This window comes from Fundulus heteroclitus, chromosome 21 (genome assembly GCF_011125445.2).
Source record: "Fundulus heteroclitus isolate FHET01 chromosome 21, MU-UCD_Fhet_4.1, whole genome shotgun sequence".
NCBI lineage: Eukaryota > Metazoa > Chordata > Actinopteri > Cyprinodontiformes > Fundulidae > Fundulus > Fundulus heteroclitus.
The window spans coordinates 29,943,094-29,965,256 of record NC_046381.1 but is presented as its reverse complement, the minus strand read 5'-3'; the positions used below and the strand labels follow the sequence as shown (position 1 = coordinate 29,965,256).

Sequence of the window (22,163 nt, the reverse complement as noted above, 5' to 3'; positions counted from 1 at the left end):
GATGTTTGGCAACCCCAAAATTGACAAAAACTGATTAGGATTGTTAGCAGTTTGAACACTGTTACTTCCCTGAGAGGATCAGTTAATCTAAATATATTAGAAAACAGGATTATGTTGTTTACTGTTAAGTTTTACAACTGCAATTAAAGTCACTGGTGTACTAAAGTAGAATATTTAATCAATTTAAGGTCATATCTCCTATCTCTAAGCAGTGGTTCTGAGACTTTCAGCTGCTCATAAAAACAGTGGCAGAGACTTTTGACTCTAAGTCCAACTGACTAATATTAAAAGAATGAAAAAATGAAGGAATAGTGGCAAAAACAACCATTTTCATATTTTTATTAATTAGGACTATTGTTTTAATATCTTTCATTTGATCAAATTATGAGAAATACAAGGTAAAAATCAATAACATATGGATTTTCCATAAAGATACAGCACTTGTGTTCTGAACCACTACTGATCTCAAGTGAGCAAAAACTGCCAAGGACAAAACTGACAATTTAGAACCCAGACCAGAAGAAAGGAAAATATCTCTTTGAAACATGCTTTAGAAAGTGGTAAATAAAACACTAAGTACGGGTGAATAAGACTGGATGATTCAAGTAATAAACTTCGGATGCACATAAAATCAGGAGCAGCTACTTCCTGAAGATCCTAGAAGTGTGCTGTGGAGCCACTGTTAGCAGCCTCACTGAAACCATGTTTATGTGAATAAAAATAAAAACTCCACCCTAATAAAACCCAATAGTGAAATTTTCTTTTTAAAGACAAATGTGCCCTGTTCTATAAATGGCAAAGCTGGTCTGCTGGACAGCCTGTATGAATGCTGGTTTTTCAAACGGCTCCAGGATGGAACATATATCGGGTGAATAAAACAACTCTTGAGGAGAAAACTTGGCTTGGCAGATCAGATCTAAACACTTCAATGACAGAGGAGATGTCTCTGTTAAAACAGGACGAGGGAGCTACAGCTAAGATCTCGTTTCACATAAAGTCAAACATTGTCATAAAATGTATTTTAAAAAGTACTGGAAGTATAGAAAATATATTAATTTCTTTTAAATAAAATTACAGTTACTGTCCTTTCTTGAGCGCGTACCTGGCAGTGTTTTCATTTTGTCAAACAGTCATTGAAGCTCTTTTGAAGCACAGAAATAAAACAGAAGACATGTTTGCATCTTTTGACATTTTCCCTTAAAGTTATTTTACTGACATCAGTTCTGATCCGTCCACCAGGAAGAAAAATATCCATCCCTTTGGTTTTCTACAGGTTTAATGCTTTAAACACACTAAAGATGGAGTCCTGGTTGCTTATGTCAGCAGCACTGCTGGTTCTATGAAGGTCCAATATTATTGAACATTTCAGGTCAGGGTGGTGTGATCCACATCACACTTCCTGAGCCCACATGAAGCCAAAAGTCCTCTGCTGTCAACCAGGCTTTGTCTAACATGGAGATCACCATCCAGACAGGAGCTGAGGTCTGAATCCAACTTGTTCCAAAGGTGAAAGATTAGTTTTAGCTTGGTACAGCTCAGGTCCACATCACACCAGTCTGTGCTGCCTTGTCCTTTTCATATTGGGCTCCTAGCATCAAAGTCAGTGGATATAAAAGAGACTTAAAATGCATATTTTTTGTTGTAGGCCTTCCCTTTCCTCCTTTCCCAGTCACAGTGGATCTCAGGAGTGGGTCCAGCTGACTGGAACCCAGTGAGTTTCCGTCTCCACTTGCTTCAGGGCAGACTGCAGCTCGCTGAAGGCAGCAGTGAGGTCATCGTTCACTATAACCTTCTCAAACAGATGGCCGTACTGAGTCTCCATCATCTCAGCAGTATTCAACATCTCCTGAAAGTCCTCCTCCTGCAAAGTCACAAGTACACAGAGAGAGAACAAAAAGAGGAAATAAAATTAGTTACACAAAGACACTGTTAAAAGCTTCAAAAAAGGAAACTAAACCCAGAGACTAAAACAAAACCTCTGCTTTGAACACATACATATACATAAAGAGCCTGTTTTATCCTCCTTGAAACATGGTTCCCACACATGAAGCCTGCCAGAGGCACTGAACCCTCAAGGATTTTCCATTATTTCCTCCACTGAATACACACAAATATCCAATCCACTAAAAAAACAAAAACAGACGAAGAGCAAAACACTCTAATTTACTGAAATTTTCACTCTGCATTCTGTATGTGATGAGAGATGGCAGCTTGTGGACTGGGCTGATATCGGGTTGTGCTAACCAGCTGCACAGCTCACTATACATACTGAAGTCTGCTGAAGTATGGGTTAAGCAGGTGTGGGGCTTCAGTGATCATCTGCTAGGACTTGTTCCTGATGGTCACATCCATAAGGGGACATGGTTTTATGTCAGGTCAGATATCAAACATACTGCTGAGATGATTTGAAGTCCCCCCAACACCTGCAGCTCCATGTTTCCGTCCGTCCGTCCGTCCGTCCGTCCGTCTTCTTCTGCTTATCCGGGGTCGGGTCGCGGGGGCAGCAGCTTCAGTAGGGAGGCCCAGATGTCCCTCTCCCCAGCCACTTGGGCCAGCTCCTCAGGAGGAACCCCAAGGCGTTCCCAGGCCAGCAGAGAGACATAGTCCCTCCAGTGTGTCCTGGGTCTTCCCCTGGGCCTCCTCCCGGTGGGACGTGCCCGGAACACCTCTCCAGGGAGGCGTCCAGGAGGCATCCTGACCAGATGCCCGAGCCACCTCAACTGGCTCCTCTCGACGTGGAGGAGCAGCGGCTCTACTCTGAGTCCTCCCCGGATGACTGAGCTCCTCACCCTATCTCTAAGGGAGAGCCCAGACACACTACGGAGAAAACTCATTTCAGCCGCTTGTATCCGGGATCTCGTTCTTTCGGTCACGACCCAAAGCTCGTGGATCGACCGGTAAATCGAGAGCTTCGCCTTTTGGCTCAGCTCTCTCTTCACCACAACGGATCGGTACAGCGCCCGCTTCACAGCAGACGCTGCACCAATCCGCCTGTCGATCTCCCGCTCCATCTTCCCCTCATTCGTGAACAAGACCCCAAGATACTTGAACTCCTCCACTAGGGGCAGGACATCCTCCCCAACCCGGAGAAGGCACTCTACCCTTTTCCGGTTCAAGACCATGGTCTCGGATTTGGAGGCACTGATTTTCATCCCGGCCGCTTCGCACTCGGCTGCGAACCGCTCCAGTGAGAGCTGTAGATCACGCCCTGATGAAGCCAATAGGACCACGTCATCCGCGAATAGCAGAGACGCAATCCTAAGGCCACCAAAACGGATCCCCTCAACACCTTGGCTGCGCCTAGAAATTCTGTCCATAAAAGTTATGAACAGAATCAGTGACAAAGGGCAACCTTGGCGGAGTCCAACTCTCACCGGAAACGAGTCCGACTTACTGCCGGCAATGCGGACCAGACTCTGACACCGGTCGTATAGACCTGACAGCCCTTATTAAAGGGTCCGGTACTCCATACTCCCGGAGTACCCCCCACAGGGTCCCCCGGGGGACACGGTCGAATGCCTTCTCCAGATCCACAAAACACATGTAGACTGGTTGGGCAAACTCCCATGCCCCCTCAAGAATCCTGCTGAGGGTATAGAGCTGGTCCAGTGTTCCACAGCCAGGACGAAAACCACACTGCTCTTCCTGAATCCGAGATTCGACTATCCGACGGACCCTCCTTTCCAGAACCCCTGAATAGACCTTACCAGGGAGGCTTAAGAGTGTGATTCCTCTGTAGTTGGAACACACCCTCCGGTCCCCCTTTTTTAAATAGGGGGACCACCACCCCAGTCTGCCAATCCAGGGGAACTGCCCCCGATGTCCACGCAATGTTGCAGAGCCGTGTTAACCAACACAGCCCCACAACATCCAGAGCCTTAAGGTACTCAGGGCCAATCTCATCCACCCCCGGGGCCTTGCCACCGAGGAGCTTTTTAACAACCTCGGCAACCTCAGCACCAGAGATGGGAGAACCCGACCCAGAGTCCTCAGGCTCTGCTTCCTCAATGGAAGACGTGTTGGTGGGATTAAGGAGGTCTTCGAAGTATTCCGCCCACCGACGCACGACGTCCCGAGTCGAGGTCAGCAGCACACCACCCCCACTGTAAACAGTGTTGGTACTGCACTGCTTCCCCCTCCTGAGACGCCGGATGGTGGACCAGAATCGCTTCGAAGCCGTACGGAAGTCTTTCTCCATGGCCTCTCCGAACTCTTCCCACGCCCGAGTTTTTGCCTCAGCGACCAGCCGAGCCGCCTGCCTCTTCGACTGCCGGTACACATCAGCTGCTTCCGGAGTCCCACAGGCCAAAAAAGCCCGATAGGACTCCTTCAGCTTGACGGCTTCCCTCATCGCTGGTGTCCACCAGCGGGTTCGAGGGTTGCCGCCACGACATGCACCGACAACCTTGCGGCCACAGCTTCGACTAGCTGCCTCAGCAATAGAGGCGTGGAACATGGTCCATTCAGACTCAATGTCCCCCGCCTCCCTCGGGACGTGTTTAAAGTTCTCCCGGAGGTGGGAGTTAAAGCTCCGCCTCACAGGGGACTCCGCCAGACGTTCCCAGCAAACCCTCACAGTGCGTTTGGGCCTGCCCGGTCGGACCGGCTTCCTCCCCCGCCATCGGAGCCAACTCACCACCAGGTAGTGGTCGGTGGAGAGCTCCGCCCCTCTCTTCACCCGAGTGTCCAAGACATGCGGCCGTAGGTCAGATGAAACGACAACAAAGTCGATCATTGAACTGCGACCTAGGGTGTCCTGGTGCCAAGAGCACATATGGACACCCTTATGCTTGAACATGGTGTTTGTGATGGACAATCCATGACGAGCACAGAAGTCCAACAACAAAACACCACTCGAGTTCAGATCAGGTGGGCCATTCCTCCCAACCACGCCCCTCCAGGTCCCACTGTCATTGCCCACGTGAGCGTTGAAGTCCCCCAGCAAAACGAGGGAGTCCCCAGGAGGGGCACTCTCCAGTACCCCTTCCAAGGACTCCAAAAAGGGTGGGTAATCTGAACTGCTGTTTGGCGCATAAGCACAAACAACAGTCAGAACCCGTCCCCCCACACGAATGCGGAGGGAGGCCACCCTCTCGTTCACCGGGGAAAACCCCAACGTGCAGGCACCGAGATGGGGGACAACCAGTATGCCAACCCCAGCTCGGCACCTCTCACCATGGGCAACTCCAGAGTGGAAGAATGTCCAGCCCCTCTCAAGGAGACTGGTTCCGGAGCCAGAGCGGTGCGTCGAGGTGAGTCTGACTATCTCTAGTCGGAACCTCTCAACCTCGCGCACAACCTCAGGCTCCTTCCCCAACAGAGAGGTGACATTCCACGTCCCAAGAGCCAGCTTCTGCAGCCGAGGATCGGAACGCCAAGGTCCCCGCCCTCCACTGCTACCCGTTGCACATTGCACCCGACCCCTTTGGCCCCTCCGACAGGTGGTGAGCCCATCGGAAGGGGGACCCATGTCGCCTCTTCGGGCTGAGCCTGGCCGGGCTCCATGGGCAAAAGCCCGGCCACCAGACGCTCGCCAACGTGCCCCACCTCCAGGCCTGGCTCCAGAGTGGGGCCCCGGTGACCCGCGTCCGGGTGAGGGAACATGAGGTCCAATAATTGTATTCATCATAAGGGGCATTTTGTGCTGCACTTTGTCTGGTCCCTCACCTAGGACCTGTCTGCCTTGGGTGACCCTACTAGGGGCTTAAAGCCCCTGACAGCATAGCTCCTAGGATCATTGGGACACTCAAACCCCTCCACCACGGTAAGGTGCCAGCCCATGTTTCCATTTTGTTATTCCCAAAATAAGCCAGTTATTCTTCACCTCAATGTGCTTCAGCAGAACCAGCTTGGTCACCGGTATCATCCAGAGAATCAAAACTAAATTCCGTATGTTTCATCAGGAAAAGGTGGAACCTTGTCCACAAACATTGAGGCTCATTCAACAGATGGAGATGTTTGTAAGTCAGTGAGAGAATCAGTCATCAAGTGTGAAGAACAGAACCAGGCTCCCACTGTGAGGAACATCAACAGTGTGTATTTCTACCAGGTTGGGGGTAAATATTTCCTACCTAGAGCTCCTGTATTAATAGATAGAACTCTAAATGAGTCCAGATATCTCTCTGCGGTGGTCCCTCTAAGGCTTTCTGCTTTCAGCCATGTGGCTTCTGGCTGACTCCCTCCCAGAGCAGCAGCAGAGCTGGAACCTGGCTGTGCTTATTTAGCCTTCTGGTTTTACTGGGAACTTTCAGCTTTAGATTTGAAGACAGATATGGTTTTATAGAGACCGAGTTTGCCAGACAGGCACTTATAAATACACAAAGATTTGCATTCATGCTGATGCACTCGAAGACACAAACAAACCTGCAGGATTCTAAACATGTATGCACATAAACACAGGCTCCTAAGATCTTGTAACTCCTTAGCGGCTCTATTTTTGGAGACTCCTCTGTTAAATAATTGACATGCTGCGGCCACACCAGGTTGTTTTTCTGAATAATGTGGTGTTTCTATTGCAGTCTTCTGTAGTAATAAAAAGACTTGAAACCGAAACTATATTTTACTGTATTTAATCTTCATGAGTTATTTCAGAAAATATCTGGTGGTTTTCTGCTTCATAATGGATTAGCTGCACATCTAAATATAAAAACCCACTATCACAATTGGCTGCAGCATTTTCTGCTGTTTCTGCCCAGTAATCTGACATGGATCGGCCACGTGAACACAGAACCACACAGTCTCTGTGTCCTGGCAGGAGACACGAGGAAATGAAGACGTAACCCTTTTCTCCGCAGTGCTTCTTTCTCATCTAGACTCGAGCTTACACAGGATCCCCACTGCTGGATCAAGACTTAAAGTTTAACCCACCTCAAAATCAACTTTTTTTTTTTTGCAGATAAACTGGGACTAAGGGTGCTGCTTAATGTTACGGTGCAATTGTTTGCATTTTGAAATGAACTTGTTTAGTTCTGCAATATTTGCTTTTAAACCATCTTAGTGCTCCCCTCTTAGGGTTGAACGGTGGCTGTTGCAGTTGAATTTTCATATGGGTTCAAACGACTTTGGGTATAAAAACACCTTATTCTGACACACGGCGAGTCCAGTTGGAAGTCAGACGAGCGCTGATCACGATCTGGAAGTTGGAATCATGAGGACTGATCAATAGTGTGTAGCGTGTGTGAGTGCTTTGAACATTAGCCCATGTTAGCAATGATGCTGCTAACATCACTTTACCACTTAGAAACTGCAAACATTTTGTCCTCCACTGCCTCGCCTTGAGCTAGTCACTGAAGTAGATAACGCCCAAGCCTGTTGGACTCCACAAATTAACTAACCATTATTTTAGTTGCAGAACATGATTAAGGGTTTCTATAAGCTGTTGATTTACATGGCGGTGTTCTTGTTTCTCACAATGTTTCTGCAGTTCAACTTAGGTTAATAAATATCAACTTAATGCCATTATTGTTTTTATGCAGATGCATGTGCACAGATTTACAATTCCAAGACGTGTTAAACACTTCATAATAACTTTTTATATTTGGATATAAAGCCATAGAATTAGAAAAGTAGTTTTTACTATAACTGTGACAGAACGTGACAGGAATTCTCCATCTCTTACCGTGAAAGGCTTGGCAGATCCTTTGTCGTCTCTGCTTGGGATGATTTTGGCATTCTTTCTTGTTTCCCTCAGTCTATCCAGTCTTGGAGGTTTCACAAAAACAACAAAGGGTTTGAACTCAGCATTCCGCAGAAGCTTTATTGTCTAAGAACAAAAGTAGGAAAGACAACAGAGAATAATGATGTTTGAGCTTGTCCTCTTCTAAATCAGAGTTTGTACTTGGTTTAACAGACAGTCAGTCATGAAGTCAGAGAGAACAGAAATGACAGGACTTGACTCTGTCACTGAGCAATGCATCAATTAGAAAGTAGGATGGCCTCAAAGTGGAGGGCGATGGGTCCTCTCTCCTTTTAGTTGATAAAGGTTATTTAACGATAGATTAGTTCCTGTGTATCATTAAAGGAAGGCAACCAGGAAAAGCTGTGAGGTAAAAGCTTGATGAAACAGGGCCTAGGCAGTTTCAACATGGCTATCAGGGTCTGGTCTGACCACCAGAACCCTGGGCACATCAGACAAAGACAAAGCCTACAACTGGAGGAAACTGGCAGGATGTCCTCCCTGAAAATGAGCCCCTCCCTTACCGACTTTGGGAACTCAGCAAACAGCCGGGCTCTTCAGGAAAGCTACTGAAGAAGGAGATCTCATGAAGTCAGAGGGGCAGAAATACAGGGAGATGGGTGGCTGTCAGGATGGTGGTGGGAATGAGGGGCAACTGAATGAAGCAGGGGGGTTTGCACCACTCACATGAGGCTGGACGTCCAATAGACACACTTTGTTCTTAGAGAGGACGGAGCGGACTGAGTCCAGACTTGTTCCATAGTAATTCCCTTTGTACTCGCCATACTCCACCAACCTGAGGGGGGAGAGGGAAACACGATTTATATATTCATATGCCATCTTTCACAAACAAATATCCCACAATGCTTTACAATACCAACAATCACATAAAAAGCAATGATGAAATAAAGAATAAAGCCATAAAAATAAAAGGATACATGGAATAAAAGCTTATAAACTTTTAATATATAAGTGAAGTATGAAAGGAATTTACAAGGCTGTTTGCATCAACACTACAGGAGCTTTATCAACAACAGCCCCATTAATAACATGTTTTGTCGGGCCAGTTTCCAGGTAACTGGTCCAACTTTACAAAAGTATCACATAAAACAACAGTGGTAACTCACATGCACATCTACCACTTGTACAAGATGTAGGCCTGATTAAAAAAATCCTGTCTAAAGTATGACCCTTTATATAAGTGGGGCCTAGAACATGTTAAAAGTAAAAAGATTGTGTTATTGTTCAAATCTCTGCTACTGCTGTGTTTTCAAACAATGGAAGAATGAACATTTTTGTTTATGAAGAAAAAAAAACATCTAGAAATAACATTTAAACCTCCTGCTAACCTGCTTGGCGGAGATTTGTCTCAGAAATAATGAAATATAGGATCCAAACAAATTCACAAAGACAGAAGGATTCCTCTTTCAGCTGCTGATAGATCTGAAGAACACATTTTTCTGAGGAATCTAAAAGCCAGACGTTTATGTTCAGAAGAGTTTTTGCTAAATCTCCAACTCTACTTGTATCAGCAATAACACACGTTTATTCCATGAAGACCACAAAGACGCTGAACGCCAAAACCTCCACTTTCACCAGCCAGGATTTTAGCTCACCAAGCAGCTTCACTGGTGCTAAAAACTAACAGTTTTCCACCAGATCATCTCCTCCATGCCATACAAAGCAACTACAGGAGGACTTTCAGGTGGAAACAAGGAGAAACCAGAGGAAAGAGAAACAGTGGAAAGCTTTGGAGCTAATATGAAGCTGTGGTCTGCACAGACTCCGGGAGAAGTGGATGACTGACTTTGTGGGGCAAATTTCAGCTAGAAAACATGATTTGATAGTAACTGTCCATATAAAAAGGCTTTGAAGGAATTTTTTCAGTCTTTAACAAACATCATCGGTAGCTCTGGGAAATTTGTGTAAAAGCTCCCAGCAGCTCATGCAGAGAAACTGAAACCTCCGGAGCATCTGTGGGGTTTGTTGTCATTCAGAGAAGGTAGAAAGATGACGTTATATAATTTGACCAAGAAGAGGTTTTTCTTTGGGAAAGCTCTTCAATCTGAACACAAGTTGTTGTGGCCTCTTATTTCTGAGCTGAGAGAATCGTTACTGCTGCTGCAGCAAGCCAGAACACAAACAAGTTCATCTCTCCTCCTTCATTGAGCTGCCTGTAATTTCAGAGTGGACATTTCCACTCATCCAGCCCACATCACAGCTCTGTCCCTCATCCCACCGTCTCAGTGAAAAACATTGCATGCCTCGACCTCCACCGCAACATGTCCTAAATATACCAGCTCTCCCAACAGCGCCATCACCCTGCACTCCTCCTCTCTGCATGCTGGGAATCTCTGTGTGCACTCAGGACCACAGACTTCCTCCATGTCAGATGTAACTGTGTGTGTGTTTATGTGTAGAAACGTCCTGCGTGTCCACCCTGCAGAGTTACTTCCCCTCCCCTTCGGTTCGTGTGAGAGCAGCAAAAAGGCATCCATCATCTTTCTAAGCATTATAACTTGCATTTTAATTTGTTGACCACAAATGTGGAGGGAGACTGCACTGTGGCCGGGTTCAGAGAGTGCCCCAAGCAGAAGAGGAAGAACAGACGGAGACCTCGGGGCCACTGTCTGGAGATCAGTTACCAGCACACGGCCCGGCCCTGTCATCAGCAGCTCACCCTGAGTTACAGAGACACAGACCACAGCAGGGAGCTGCTGTTTAAACTGTGGCAACAAACACTGGAAATGTCAGACTGTTGCTGTCCCTGCTGCCCGCTGCCTCTAGTGGACAGGGGAGGAACCACAAGAGACAGACTGATGTTTTGAAGGCTCTTCAATGGGGGACTTTCAGACCTGAGACTCAGTTATAAACAGTAGCTTTGATAAATGCAAGTAAAAAAAAAAAAAAACACTCATTTTCTGAGGACCTGTCAACACAAAGACAAGCACAGTAAAAAAAAAAAAAAAACAAACGATTGAGAAAAAATGTGCATCCACATGAACGGGACCCCTCTCAAAGCTACCCAGGAAGCAGAGACGCTCCTGGTGGAATGTGCCCTCACACTGACTGACAGGGAGCAGCAACCTGCAGCATAGGCATGGCAGATGACACTGACAATCCAATGGGACATACGCTGCTTGGAAAGAGGACATCCTAACCACGGACCCCAATGACATAGGAAAAGCTGGTCCGAGCGTCTTAGATTTACGGTGGCCGCAATGTATGCCTCCAATGCCCTTACTGGGCACAATAATTCAGACCCATCCTCAGTTGCATCTGACTGAGGCTGAAACCGAGCCAACCGCAATGGCTGACTACGGTGAAAAGGAGACATCACCTTAGGCACAAATGCAGTCAGCCTCCCAGGGGCCATGCCCACAGCTGGAGACGTTGAGGGTTGGGGTGCCATATCAGTACGCCATGCAGTACTGAGACACAGACTCCAAAACAGCGGGAACCACGGGTGCGCTGGCCAGAACGGAGCTACCAGCAACACCCTGTGGCCTTCCTCGAGAACCCTCCGTAGAGTAGGCCAAATCAGCGAGAGGGATGGAAAGACATACAGCATGTCCTGGCCCAGTGCGCCCGCCACCCCTGTCAGGAAATACCATAGGGGACAATGGGTCAACTCCTCTGTGGCGAACAGATCTACCTCTGCCTGGCCAAAGAGGTTCCAGATCATGCGCACTCTGTCGCGGTGAAGAGACCACTCCCCCGGAGCAGGTGCCTGGCAGGATAGAGAAATCCGCCGTCCTGGCAGATACGCTGAGCGCAGGGTGGACAGACGGGGAAACGCCCATTCCAGGAGATCCCTGGATACCTTCAGGAGGCGTGCTGACCTGGTGCCTCCCTGGTGGTTTATATGGTAAACAACAAAGGTGTTGTCTGTCCGAACCAACACATGCCTTCCCTCTAGTTGGGGCAGAAGGCACCTGAGGGCCATGTGCGCAGCCCGCCGCTCCAGCACGTTTATGTGCTCGTTGAGCTCCCTTGGACCCCAAAGACCCCGAACCGCTCTGTGTTGCCACACGGCGACCCAGCCCATGGTGCTGGCATCCGTGGTGACCACTTCCCTTCGACACACCACTAACCCCATTGGAACACCACTGGACAAAAGGATCCTGTCTCGCCAAGGAGCGAGGGCACATCCTCTTCACCATGAGCCTGCAACGCCTGTGCAGCCTGGCGTCTAGGCGAAAGCTCTTGAGCCACCGCTGCAAAGGACACAGGAGGAGCAAAACCAAGGGCACGACACAAGTGACTGATGTCAGTTTGCCCAGCATTCACAGGAAGATTATATAGGGAAACTGCCTGCCCAGCCTGAATCGACCAACAAGCTGGAATATGTTGTCCACCCTGTGAACAGATGGACAGGCCTTCATGGTAGTGGAGTCCAGATGCATCCCAAGAAAAGTGGTTGTCTGAGATGGAACCAGACAACTCCTTGCAAGGTTGACTTTAAGGCCCAACCGTGACACCTGAAGAAGAAGCCGGGACGTATCCCGAGAGCCAGCTAAACGAGAGGGAGCACAAAGAAGCCAGTCGTCCAGGTATGGCAGAATCCTGACTCCGGAGGCATGCAGAGGAGAAAGGGCCGCTTTCACGCATCTAGTAAACACCCTCGGGGAAAGGGAGAGCACGAATGAGAGCACCCGGAATTGCCAATGGCGACCCTGATAAGCAAACCTGAGAAAGCGGCGATGTTCTGCCGCAATAGGCACATGAAAACAGGCGTCCGTCAGATCTATTGACGTAAACCAATCCCCTGCCACAACGGTCTGAAGGACCTCTGCTGTGGTGAGCATGTGGAAGGGAAGGACTTTCAGGTACTGATTGAGTCTCCTTAGATCTAAAATGGGGCAAAAACCGCCCGTCTTTTTTGCCATAAGGAAGTATGTTGAATAGTAGCCTCTATGGTTGCCGCAGAGGATCCACAGCCTTGATTGCACCCTTGGCCAGGAGGGCGGAAAGCTCCTGGTCTAGTGCTAGGGATTTCACCAGGTCGGAACTGAAGCCTGTAGCCATGGGTTAAGGTGGCAACCACCCATCGATCCACAGTGTGAGCAGCCCAAAAATTCAGCTGCTGATGGGAAAAATGTCCAACGGCTGGCCCGGTGGCATCATGTTCTATCCCCTCGGCCCCTGGGAGCCCTGGAGGGAGGGCAGGATATGAGGCCCGGGTCTGCTAACTGGGCGGCCGACTGGCTCACGAAAGTCCCTGCTGGGTCTCTGCCGCACATCACGGGGATAGGAACCACCAGGTCTATCACCAGTCCGGGGCCGTGGGCGAACACTGGGGGTAGCAGCAGGGTGCACCGAATGCTGAGGAAAGGGGTGTACGCTCCTGCCAAGGCCGGAAAGCTGCTGACTGGTCTGACGCGCCTGAATAGTCCACTCCAGCGCCTCCAGGGTAGCTGATCCAAACAACTCCCCTGGCACAACCGGGACACCCCTGAGGGTCCTACGGCATGCCTCGGTGAGAGGAGATTGTGCAAGCCAGACCTGTCTGCGAGCTTGAACAAGGAATGACATGACACGGCCAAGCTCTCTGGTCATCAGCGCAAAGGCCTGCAACACTGTGTCGCTAAAACCAACCGCTGCAGCTGCACCACCAGCGTCCTGAACCGATGCAGAGAGGGCGAACATGAGGTGTGCCAGGGAGTTGCCAAGACGGGCAGCACGCACTCCTGCATTGTATGTCTTACACAGGAAGTCATCCGTAACCCGACATTGAGTCGGCGGGCATCTGACGTTAGGACGCAGGGCTTCATCTGGAGACACAATCAGTGAAGCGACAGTGGGTTCAACTGTTGGCATGCGGTCCAGACCGGCCTTCACCGACTCGTGCATGGAAGCTAACACCCGACTGTCTGAGGAAAGCCGTGACAACGCTCTCGGTCCCGCCAACAAATGTGCAACTCCTTAAGGTACTCCTCTGATGGAGGTACAGAAAAGGGAGTAGGAGCCCGTCCACGCCTGAAAAAGGCACTCCCGGAGTCAGATACCTCTCCTTTTGGGAGTTCCAGCTGCAGCTGCTTCAGGACAATAGACATGACATCCCACATGGAACTGTCACCGGCCTCTCCACCTGCATCTGGGATGAAAATGACCCAGTGTCAGAGGCTTGAGAGGATCCTGCCTCCTCCTCATCTCTAAAATGAGAAGCAGAGGCAGCCAGAGATATGACGTCCTCCTCTCATCCCCGCTCTCTTCCCCGCATGGGTGGCGAAGAGAGCCCAGCCACTGGAAGAGAGGGATCAGACTGATGTGTCTGCAACAAAGACTTCATCTCTGCCAACTCCACCGACAACTGCTCCACCCTTGTGGCCCGTCTCCTCCGAGGGGGGGGGGGGTGGGGTGGAGGTTGCCAAGACTGTGGTCCCACCACGGCGCTTAGAACGCCTGGGGGGAGCCATCTGCCCAGAGGATGGAAGGTCAGAACCCTCCTGGGGGCCCAACTGGGCCAACCGAGCCACCCTCACTGCATGGTGCATAAAACTACAATTCATGCAGGGGTTCTCGGATAGCGCGTCCACAAGGTGCTCATGTATGTCTAAGGCAGGTAGGGCACAGGTCGTGGCAATCCTCTGCCTGGAGGGCAGCCCCACAATCCATGCAGCAGTGGGAGCCATCCATGTCAAACATCGACAAGGCTAAGCCCAACTAAGAAATGAAAATGAGCTAATATCGGGAGAGGGGACGCAAACCCAGCCGTCACCAACTATAGCAGGTAACATCACTGGCTACATCAATTATCTTAATAATAAAATCCTTAAATGTGCTTTGGTGTTGTCTGAATTATCAGGTCTAGTTCCTGAGTCCTAACTGTTTTAAACGCGTAAATTTGTACTTGTATTGTTATAACTTTGTAACTAATATTCGTAACTTCTGAACTTGTATTTATATAGATGAAACATCTGATGTCACACGTATGTATTAGTCGACAACAAGGAACAAATACAAATCTTCAATTTATTCACTTTTATTGACTAACAAATTCAGACACCAACGCATATGCTTTTATTGACATTTAGCTTTTTTTTTTTTTTTTTTTTTTTTACTTTCAGACAAATTCTAAAGTGATGAGGAAAAATAATTTGGCCCGACAGCCAAAAATTGTTATAATTGTTATTTTTTCACTTGCCTTTTAGGGCTAGATTAGCAAAGCCAACAAAAAGTAAGTTTTTAAATTCAAATGGCACAAAACAATCCAAACGTTCGCATTCAGCAGTTTCGTTTTTACTCATTTAAACCAGAGACTTGTTTTTAAACCTGTTTCTTTTTAAATGTCTTAATAATGATGTACTGAGTTTCTGTAGCATCTGGAAATTAAAGCCTAATCACAATAAAACAGTTCAATGTTCAGCAGTGAGTTTTCTTAATTATAAAAAGCATTTTACTTTGAGCCAATCACAGGTATGCATACTTGTTGTTGTGGATGTCTGCCTCAAAGAGATGTTTAGAAATGAAGTGGTACTCAACACCTTCGGTCTCCTGGTTCCTCTTGGGCCGACTGGTGTCTGAGAGAGGCAGAGAGAGAGGGAATGATGAGCTCAGACTCCGACTGTCTGACTTTCTGCTTCTACACAAACTGGTTGAAACTGAGCCACATTATCCTGGAATTAGAAGCCTGAAAAACAGCCCTACAGGCTATGCCAGGCCTCGTATATATGAGGCTGTAATAGCTCTATAAAACACCCAACCTGCAGGGCTGCAGCAGCAGACATTCAGCTCTGCTTTAAAGAGTACCAGTAAATGTAGCTCCTGTAATGAGGCAACATTTCTGTTGGAACAGCAGCCTGGCGTTAGCAGCTGGAAGGTGACCGAGTTTGGGGGCATTTCTTTTGGCCGTCCACCCGAACGCCTCACTGTAAAATAGCCAGTGAGAGCGGCACATGGAGGGAATGTCAGTGGACAGCCTGCTGGGTTTGTCGACTCTACTTTCAGAAGGTCAAAGGTTTACACCCCTCAGACATGAAGAGTAGCAGCTTCAATCACCTGCAGCTCCACCTGCCTGGTTCTGCTCTCCTCTGAGCTGCTTATCTCAGCAGCATGTTGAAGGGGTTGTGCTGAGACCAAGCCCCTGAAAGTCAAACCCGACTCACAGAAAACCAGCCGTGTCATTTAGATCATGTGTTTCTGTTTTAGCAGGAAACACCAGAAACCCACTAGTCAGAGAAGAGACTGAAGGAGATCCACAGCTTCATGTCACTGAGTCTGACAGACTCCGTGCAAACCAGCCTTTAGTCAGAGCAGCAACATCAAGCTCGCCTTGTTCTGGACGCTGCTTGGTGGCAACAGGAAGAATCCCAAAGTAACAAGACAAAGGGAATCTGCTCATTCCCAAACCCTGGACTATCTCTGTAAACATGGATTGGGATTCCAATATTTGACCTGAACTCTGCAGGGTTCATGCAGCTCCTCGTGTCAGTCTCCTGGTTATATTTTTTGCTGGCAGCTGTCTCTTAAACTCCAGTTTTCAGGCTGAATCTGAAACAACGCTAAGGGTTGAACACATCAACGTGTCCTCTGACAGCGATCAGCAGAGACAGACTGGACACTTTCTGGGCCTCTGTCCCTTCAGTGAGAGCCAGAAGTTCTACCATACATGGTTTAGATGCTCTGGAACGGACCGTCTAGGCTGAATTAAATAGCATGACCTGAGAGAGTAGTTAACAGAACCTGACATTCTGCAATATGCAGCCCCAAAATGGCACTGGAACCAACTTCAGCCAAATGATCCTTTATGTCAGAACTTACGTGGGATGGTCACACCAAAGTGCTGGGGGTCAGATATCAACAGTTTCCTCTTGAGTTCATTTAAGCCGACACCGGTGGGTCCTGCACAGAAACAAACAGAAACACCCCACAGAGTTCATCAGTGCTTCACAGTAGAACCAGATGAAAAATGTCTGCTAGATCCTTCAGAATCTGTTCGATCTCAGCTGGAAGAAGAAAATACAGAAGCTGACATTTTGATAAGTTACCGGAGAAAAAGCACAAATGTGACCAACAATAAAAGGAGAGATGGGCTCACAGCAGGGTTCTGTTACTGTTGATGCAGCCTCACACTGATCCAACAGAACCAAGGTCATTTGTTCCCGAGTTTTCCTGCTTGTTAGGATGTCACCAGATGTGCTGCTGTAGATTATGGCCAAACATACTTTAATACTTGAACACAAGTTTACTTCAGTTTCAGTAAAAGCTTCAAACCTCCTTCCTCGGCAGAGAAATCAACCAGTTTAACAGAGGAGAAGAAGGGAAAAACCCTCTTCCTCTGACTGCTGCAGGTCAGCTGGACTTTCCATCATGTCCCCAGTGGGGGACCCACCAGAATAAGTGGTATCATAATGATTAACTAGAAAAATTTGCATTTCCTGCGAAAATGCACTGTGAATGCAGATTGCTGAATGATTGAGCAAAAGATGCAGAAGATCTTTGAAGAAGAGAAAAAATAGCTGAAAAGCATTGAAGAAGTTGAAAAAGTTGAAGAAGTTGAAGAATTTGAAAGAGTTGAAGAATTTGAACATGAAAGAACAATAGCTGAATGATTAGAAGAAGAAAAAACTGAGGGAAAGGCACCAAACATTTCCTAACTCATTCTAAACACTGAATCGTTTAACAAAGCAGAAGTAGAATTTCAAACTTTAATATACTGTAGCCATATGTGGGCCTGCATTTCTAGGGAGTATAAGGGGTTTCGCCCCCATTGAAAAGCATTGGATGTTTGACACCTCCTAACTTGGAGATGCTTTACGTGACGAGGCCCAAACTTATTGTGGAGCATTCTGTATAAAGGAGGTACAGACTCTGTAAAGCAGAAGTTTGTCCGAGCTTCCTAGAGCTACTTCCAATTAGCAACATGCTAACCATTAGCCGCTAACATGGTTGTGCTCAGGATCACCTGGTGATTGTACTCTGTCAGTTTGGTCCAAATCCTGTACTGGGAAGTGCCTCAAATAGGGGTGCCAATACTTAATGTCGCCAAACGTCACCAAAGTTCATGGGTCAGATTGGCCTCCTTTAGCAACTCAGCCTCACCACATCTGGGCCCAGAACTCAATATTTGACCAAAATGGTCAGTAGCGCCATTTCCCACAGGTGGGTGGTGCTGTATTGGCCAATTGGGTCGTGTCTGGGCATCATGCCAGGTCCTGTTGGAAGCAAAGGCCCAATAGGAAAGCATGTGAAATCCAAAATTGGACAGAAAAATGACACATAGCTGAAAGTCACTTGAAAATTTTAAAATGTCAAGAGGAAGTGACTGTGCGAATTTCAGATTCCTACATTAATCACAGCAACTGCGGTGAGCGTCGAAAGTTGCCATTCTATCTCAATTGATCCTCTCCCTCTGGCCCTCAGAGTTCCGTCGTCATGGAAACTCACTGACACACCTGCAGCGGCCAGTCTACCCAAGTGCAGAGACTTTGCTCACAATAAGTCCCATTGGATTATAATGGAGAACTTTGCCCCGAACAACGCTTCATATCTCCTGATCCCTAAATGGTAGAGACGTAATCTTTTCTGCGTTTATTTCTTAACGGATAGGGGAAGAAGACTTGCTATCGGTTTTTGCAGGAAATATTTTAATAAAGGCGTAAAAAATTATGATGTAAAGGGAATTTTTAATGAATTTCAAAAATCCTCTATAAACGGTCCCGAACAAATCGCTCTAGCTGAAAAAGTATAAGAGATATCAAAATAATTCCTTCACTGTGAGTATCAGCAGGCTTTTGAGGACTATGTTGCTCATTTTTATGTTTGTACAAAAATCGGTGTAGGCACAGCGACGATGTAAAAAAGTGGATCATGTGGAACAATGCAGCTCTAAAGCATTTTCAGGATTTTGCACATTCGCTACTCCCGAACAAATTGTTCCTGCGGAAAAACCGTAACAGTTATCCACAAAATTCCTTTTTTGTGAGTGCCAGAAGGGTTGGGACATTCATATGTGAAAGTCTCATGCCTGTACATCAAACGGTTTAGGAGTAGCGACGATGCGAAAACGTGTGATGTTTTGGATTTTCAGACGTCATTTTTCAAAACCGCTCCATAGGAAATGAATGGGGGAGGTTTCGGGTTTGTGTCGCTCTGAGGTGATTTGCGAAAAATCTATAAATGCTACACCAATGAAGGTTACATTTCCTGAATCCAGATAAAAATTCCTACGTTTTGATGTATAATTCATGTGGATAGGTTGAAAATTGAGCGAGTGAGAAGAAGTTGTTCGGAGAAGAAGAATTTGTTGAATTTCTAGAGTGCGCACTCTATAACTGCCTCCTTGACAACCATAGCAACGCATGTTATTTGCTGAATTTCTTGAAAAGCCAAAATTATTTTAAGGAGGTACTATATGAAAATGGTAAAAGATATGAAAAAGCTGAAATAGACCAAAATAGCTGAAAGATATCACTACATTTTAAAAGTTGAATGGCGTTTCTAGCTGAAAGTAGGCTGAAGCAGTAAGCTGTCAAAAAGCAGCTGAAATGAGCGGAATTTTAGTGAATTACATTCATTTCCTATGGGAGAAAAAAAGCTGAAAATTTGCAGAAAAAGCTGAATATTTTAAAAAGTTGAAGAGTTAAAAGTACAAAAAGACATAGCCATCCATTCCAGAAGAAGCTGAATAGTTTAAAAGTTGAATGGTTGAAATCGGAGAAAAATTGTAGGAGGAGAAGCGAAGCAAAGTTTAAACAGTAAAAACGCATTTGGAAGAATAAACGGGAATAATAAAGAATAAAGAGAAACAGGATCTCAAGAACTGTGAATGCCTACTGCATTCACAGTAATGAGTGGCTCAGAAAGATGAGTATCCATCTTCAGTTCTTACAGTGGTTTGTATGAAGCAACAGGAGGATTAAACTCAGAAAACAGATTCATTTGTTACAATAAAGAACTCTGAACTGAGGTTTGATGGTTTATTCATCTCTCTTGTAATAATTAATAGTTCATAGTAACAAAGGCAGAGATCATTTTTCGTTTGCAGACATGGAACATTTTTAAAATCCCCTTGTTTCTCTACATCTTCCTCAGTGTCTTCTGTTAAATTCTCATTCTGTCTGAAAAACCAGAGCACCACTTCACCCTTTGGCATCTTTACCAAACTGGACCAGAAACCAGTACTGGACCGGTGCAAGGCTCAGCCTATCAGTGTTGGACCTCTGCAGCATGTGGTCAGAGACAGTTTGATCCGGCTCCACGTTCCTCATATGTCCTGGGCAGACACTATAATAATATTAAACCCTGGTGGACATTAATTTCTTCAGGTAAATGTCTTCAGCGGGGAGCTCCTCTGCAACAAGCAGACAATGACTTCAGTTGGTGGAGAGGATTGGATGGAAAGAGAGATGGGTGGAAAGGAAAAAGAAAGCAAACTCTCAGGAGAACCACTTCTCCTGTTTGCTGTCATGCTGCCTCAGAGCTCCTCAGCATTTCATCTGGTAGAGAGAAGGGCGGTTTAGTGGAGGTCCACAACCTGATAAATAGGTGTGGACACCGAGGCTCTTTCAGTCTGATCTCTGATATCTGGAAACTTTCACATACAGACACATTCACAGGCCATGCTTTCCCTCTCTTCCTTCACTTAGCAACACATGGTTTGGAGTCCAGTTGTGTGACGGCTGGAAGTGATAAAAGTTGTTTCCTCAGTGAGCATGGAGACTCTACCGTGAAATAAAAAATCTCTGAGGAAAAAGACGGTGGGACATTCTGGGCTCTCTGTGGTTACCTTCTCAGATCAACAAGCACAAACTGAAGCGAATACAGCGCTCTGAGTTTTTCACTCAGAGAAAAAGTCTAAGGAGCTGAGAAGTCGGCTTATTTATTAAGATCAGGAAATGGAGCTCATCTGGATTTTTTTTTTCAGGAATGTGGGAGGAATGCAGCGCTGCTGTTTGAACAGGGCTCAAGACCAATGTTGTTGTAGGCGATGAAGGTGGCAGAGCGTGGTAACAGAGGCTCTGTAATGATCCCTATCACAGTGGTGTAGACAGTCCACCCAGCAGGCCACAAACCTGCACACAGGCTTGTTTTTCCTCAGTCTGAGTGGAAATATGGAGCTTCTGGATCAGGGGACCAACATAGTCAGGTCGGCTACACCTTGGTGTGACTAACTGCTGCAGTTCCTCACACTCCTGAAATAATTTTCTCTTTGTTTATCGCTCCATTGGTTGCTACTTGTGAAATCAGGGATGCAGGCAGCAGAGCTTCACATGATTAAAGCTCCTTCTTGCTGAGGAGGTCCAACAGAACCATCACCAGGTCACCATGCTCCAATCCAGCAGCTCCACCATAAACCCAAACACAGCAGTAAAACTGACAGAAGTGCTGCTGTTTTCTCTGAGCTGAGCTGTAGTATTTCCACTGTGTTTCTCTCTCCCTCCTTCTGTCTCTCTCTGCTTGCAGTTTGCTTCAGCACTACAAGTGCCAGACTTCATTCCTGCGCTCATTAGAGAAGCTGCCTTTAATATGGAGAGCTGAAGAACTTCCAGGCTCACGCAGCCTGAGGAGAACAGACCGTGGCCTGACCTGATGACCTGGCCTCCAAGCTCCTCCCATCAGAACCAGGTGAAGTCAAAGCACCGCTCACTCTGGTGCTCCAGTGCTCCCCATTCAGAGGACGGCAGCAGAAACACGAGCAAACTGCTGCTTTTTAACAAGAATAAGCTTTAATGAGGAGCTCCAAAGGTTCCGATTGTGAAGTCACAGCAGGAAAATAGTCCTTTCTGACAGATGTTCAGGCTAAAGCACAAATTCAAATCCTTCACAAATTTCTGAGAGTTCATTGTGTTGATTTGGAGGAAATTGTGGAAATCCAGACTAAACTTTATTGGTTAATGCAACCATTTTGGCTCCACTGGTTGGAAACACTCCTCAATCACATTTATAACTCCAAAATCTGACATCTGACACTGACACCGGGTGAAACCAGAGTTTCTTTTGATGTCACCTCTCCTCTTACTTGCAGTCCCACATCAGAGGCAGTGAACACTGTCTCTCAACAAAATTTTCAAGCACAGAGCCACTTTTTACAGACAGAAACATGGGTGTGTCATAGCTTCCCACTGTCAACCATTGTGGCCCATATGCACAAGGTGGAGGTTGAGAACAGAGCATTCAGTGCTTACAAAAGAACACCACCAACTCACTGTTTTAGGTACATGGATGACATTTGGGTCACAATCATAACCAAAGAAGTTGAGGCGTTCATCAACCACAACAACATCGGCTTTACCACAGAGGATGCCAAGAACAACATGTTGCTTTTTCTGGACTGTATGGGGGATATTGGGGAGGGTGGGAGTCTCAAAGCTGAGGTTTACCGGAAGCTCAAACACACAGACCAATATCTGCATTTTGATTCACATCACCCACTGAAACACAAACTCTGAGTTACCGGGCTGACAACATTCCCTATTCCACAGAGGAGAAACACAAGCATGTCAGGAAATCACTGCAAGCATGTAGCTATCCTAACTTGCTGTTT

The 22,163-nt window shown here is 46.9% G+C and overlaps 1 protein-coding gene across 7 annotated transcripts in view; it reads right to left on the bottom strand.

Annotated features, from left to right (window-relative positions):
- Nucleotides 1-323: 323 nt before the first annotated feature.
- The window catches only part of mpp7a (membrane protein, palmitoylated 7a (MAGUK p55 subfamily member 7)), a 122,193-nt gene continuing 100,353 nt past the window's right edge, over nt 324-22,163 (bottom strand). For all 7 annotated transcript variants that reach the window (XM_036125106.1, XM_036125109.1, XM_036125110.1 and 4 more), the window contains 5 exons: nt 16,439-16,519; nt 15,105-15,198; nt 8,363-8,471; nt 7,619-7,762; nt 324-1,861 (listed from right to left, as the gene is read on the bottom strand). In XM_036125106.1, coding sequence (XP_035980999.1) covers nt 1,682-1,861; nt 7,619-7,762; nt 8,363-8,471; nt 15,105-15,198; nt 16,439-16,519 — 608 coding nt within the window. In that variant the 3' untranslated portion in view covers nt 324-1,681. The remainder of the gene's footprint in view (nt 1,862-7,618; nt 7,763-8,362; nt 8,472-15,104; nt 15,199-16,438; nt 16,520-22,163) is intronic.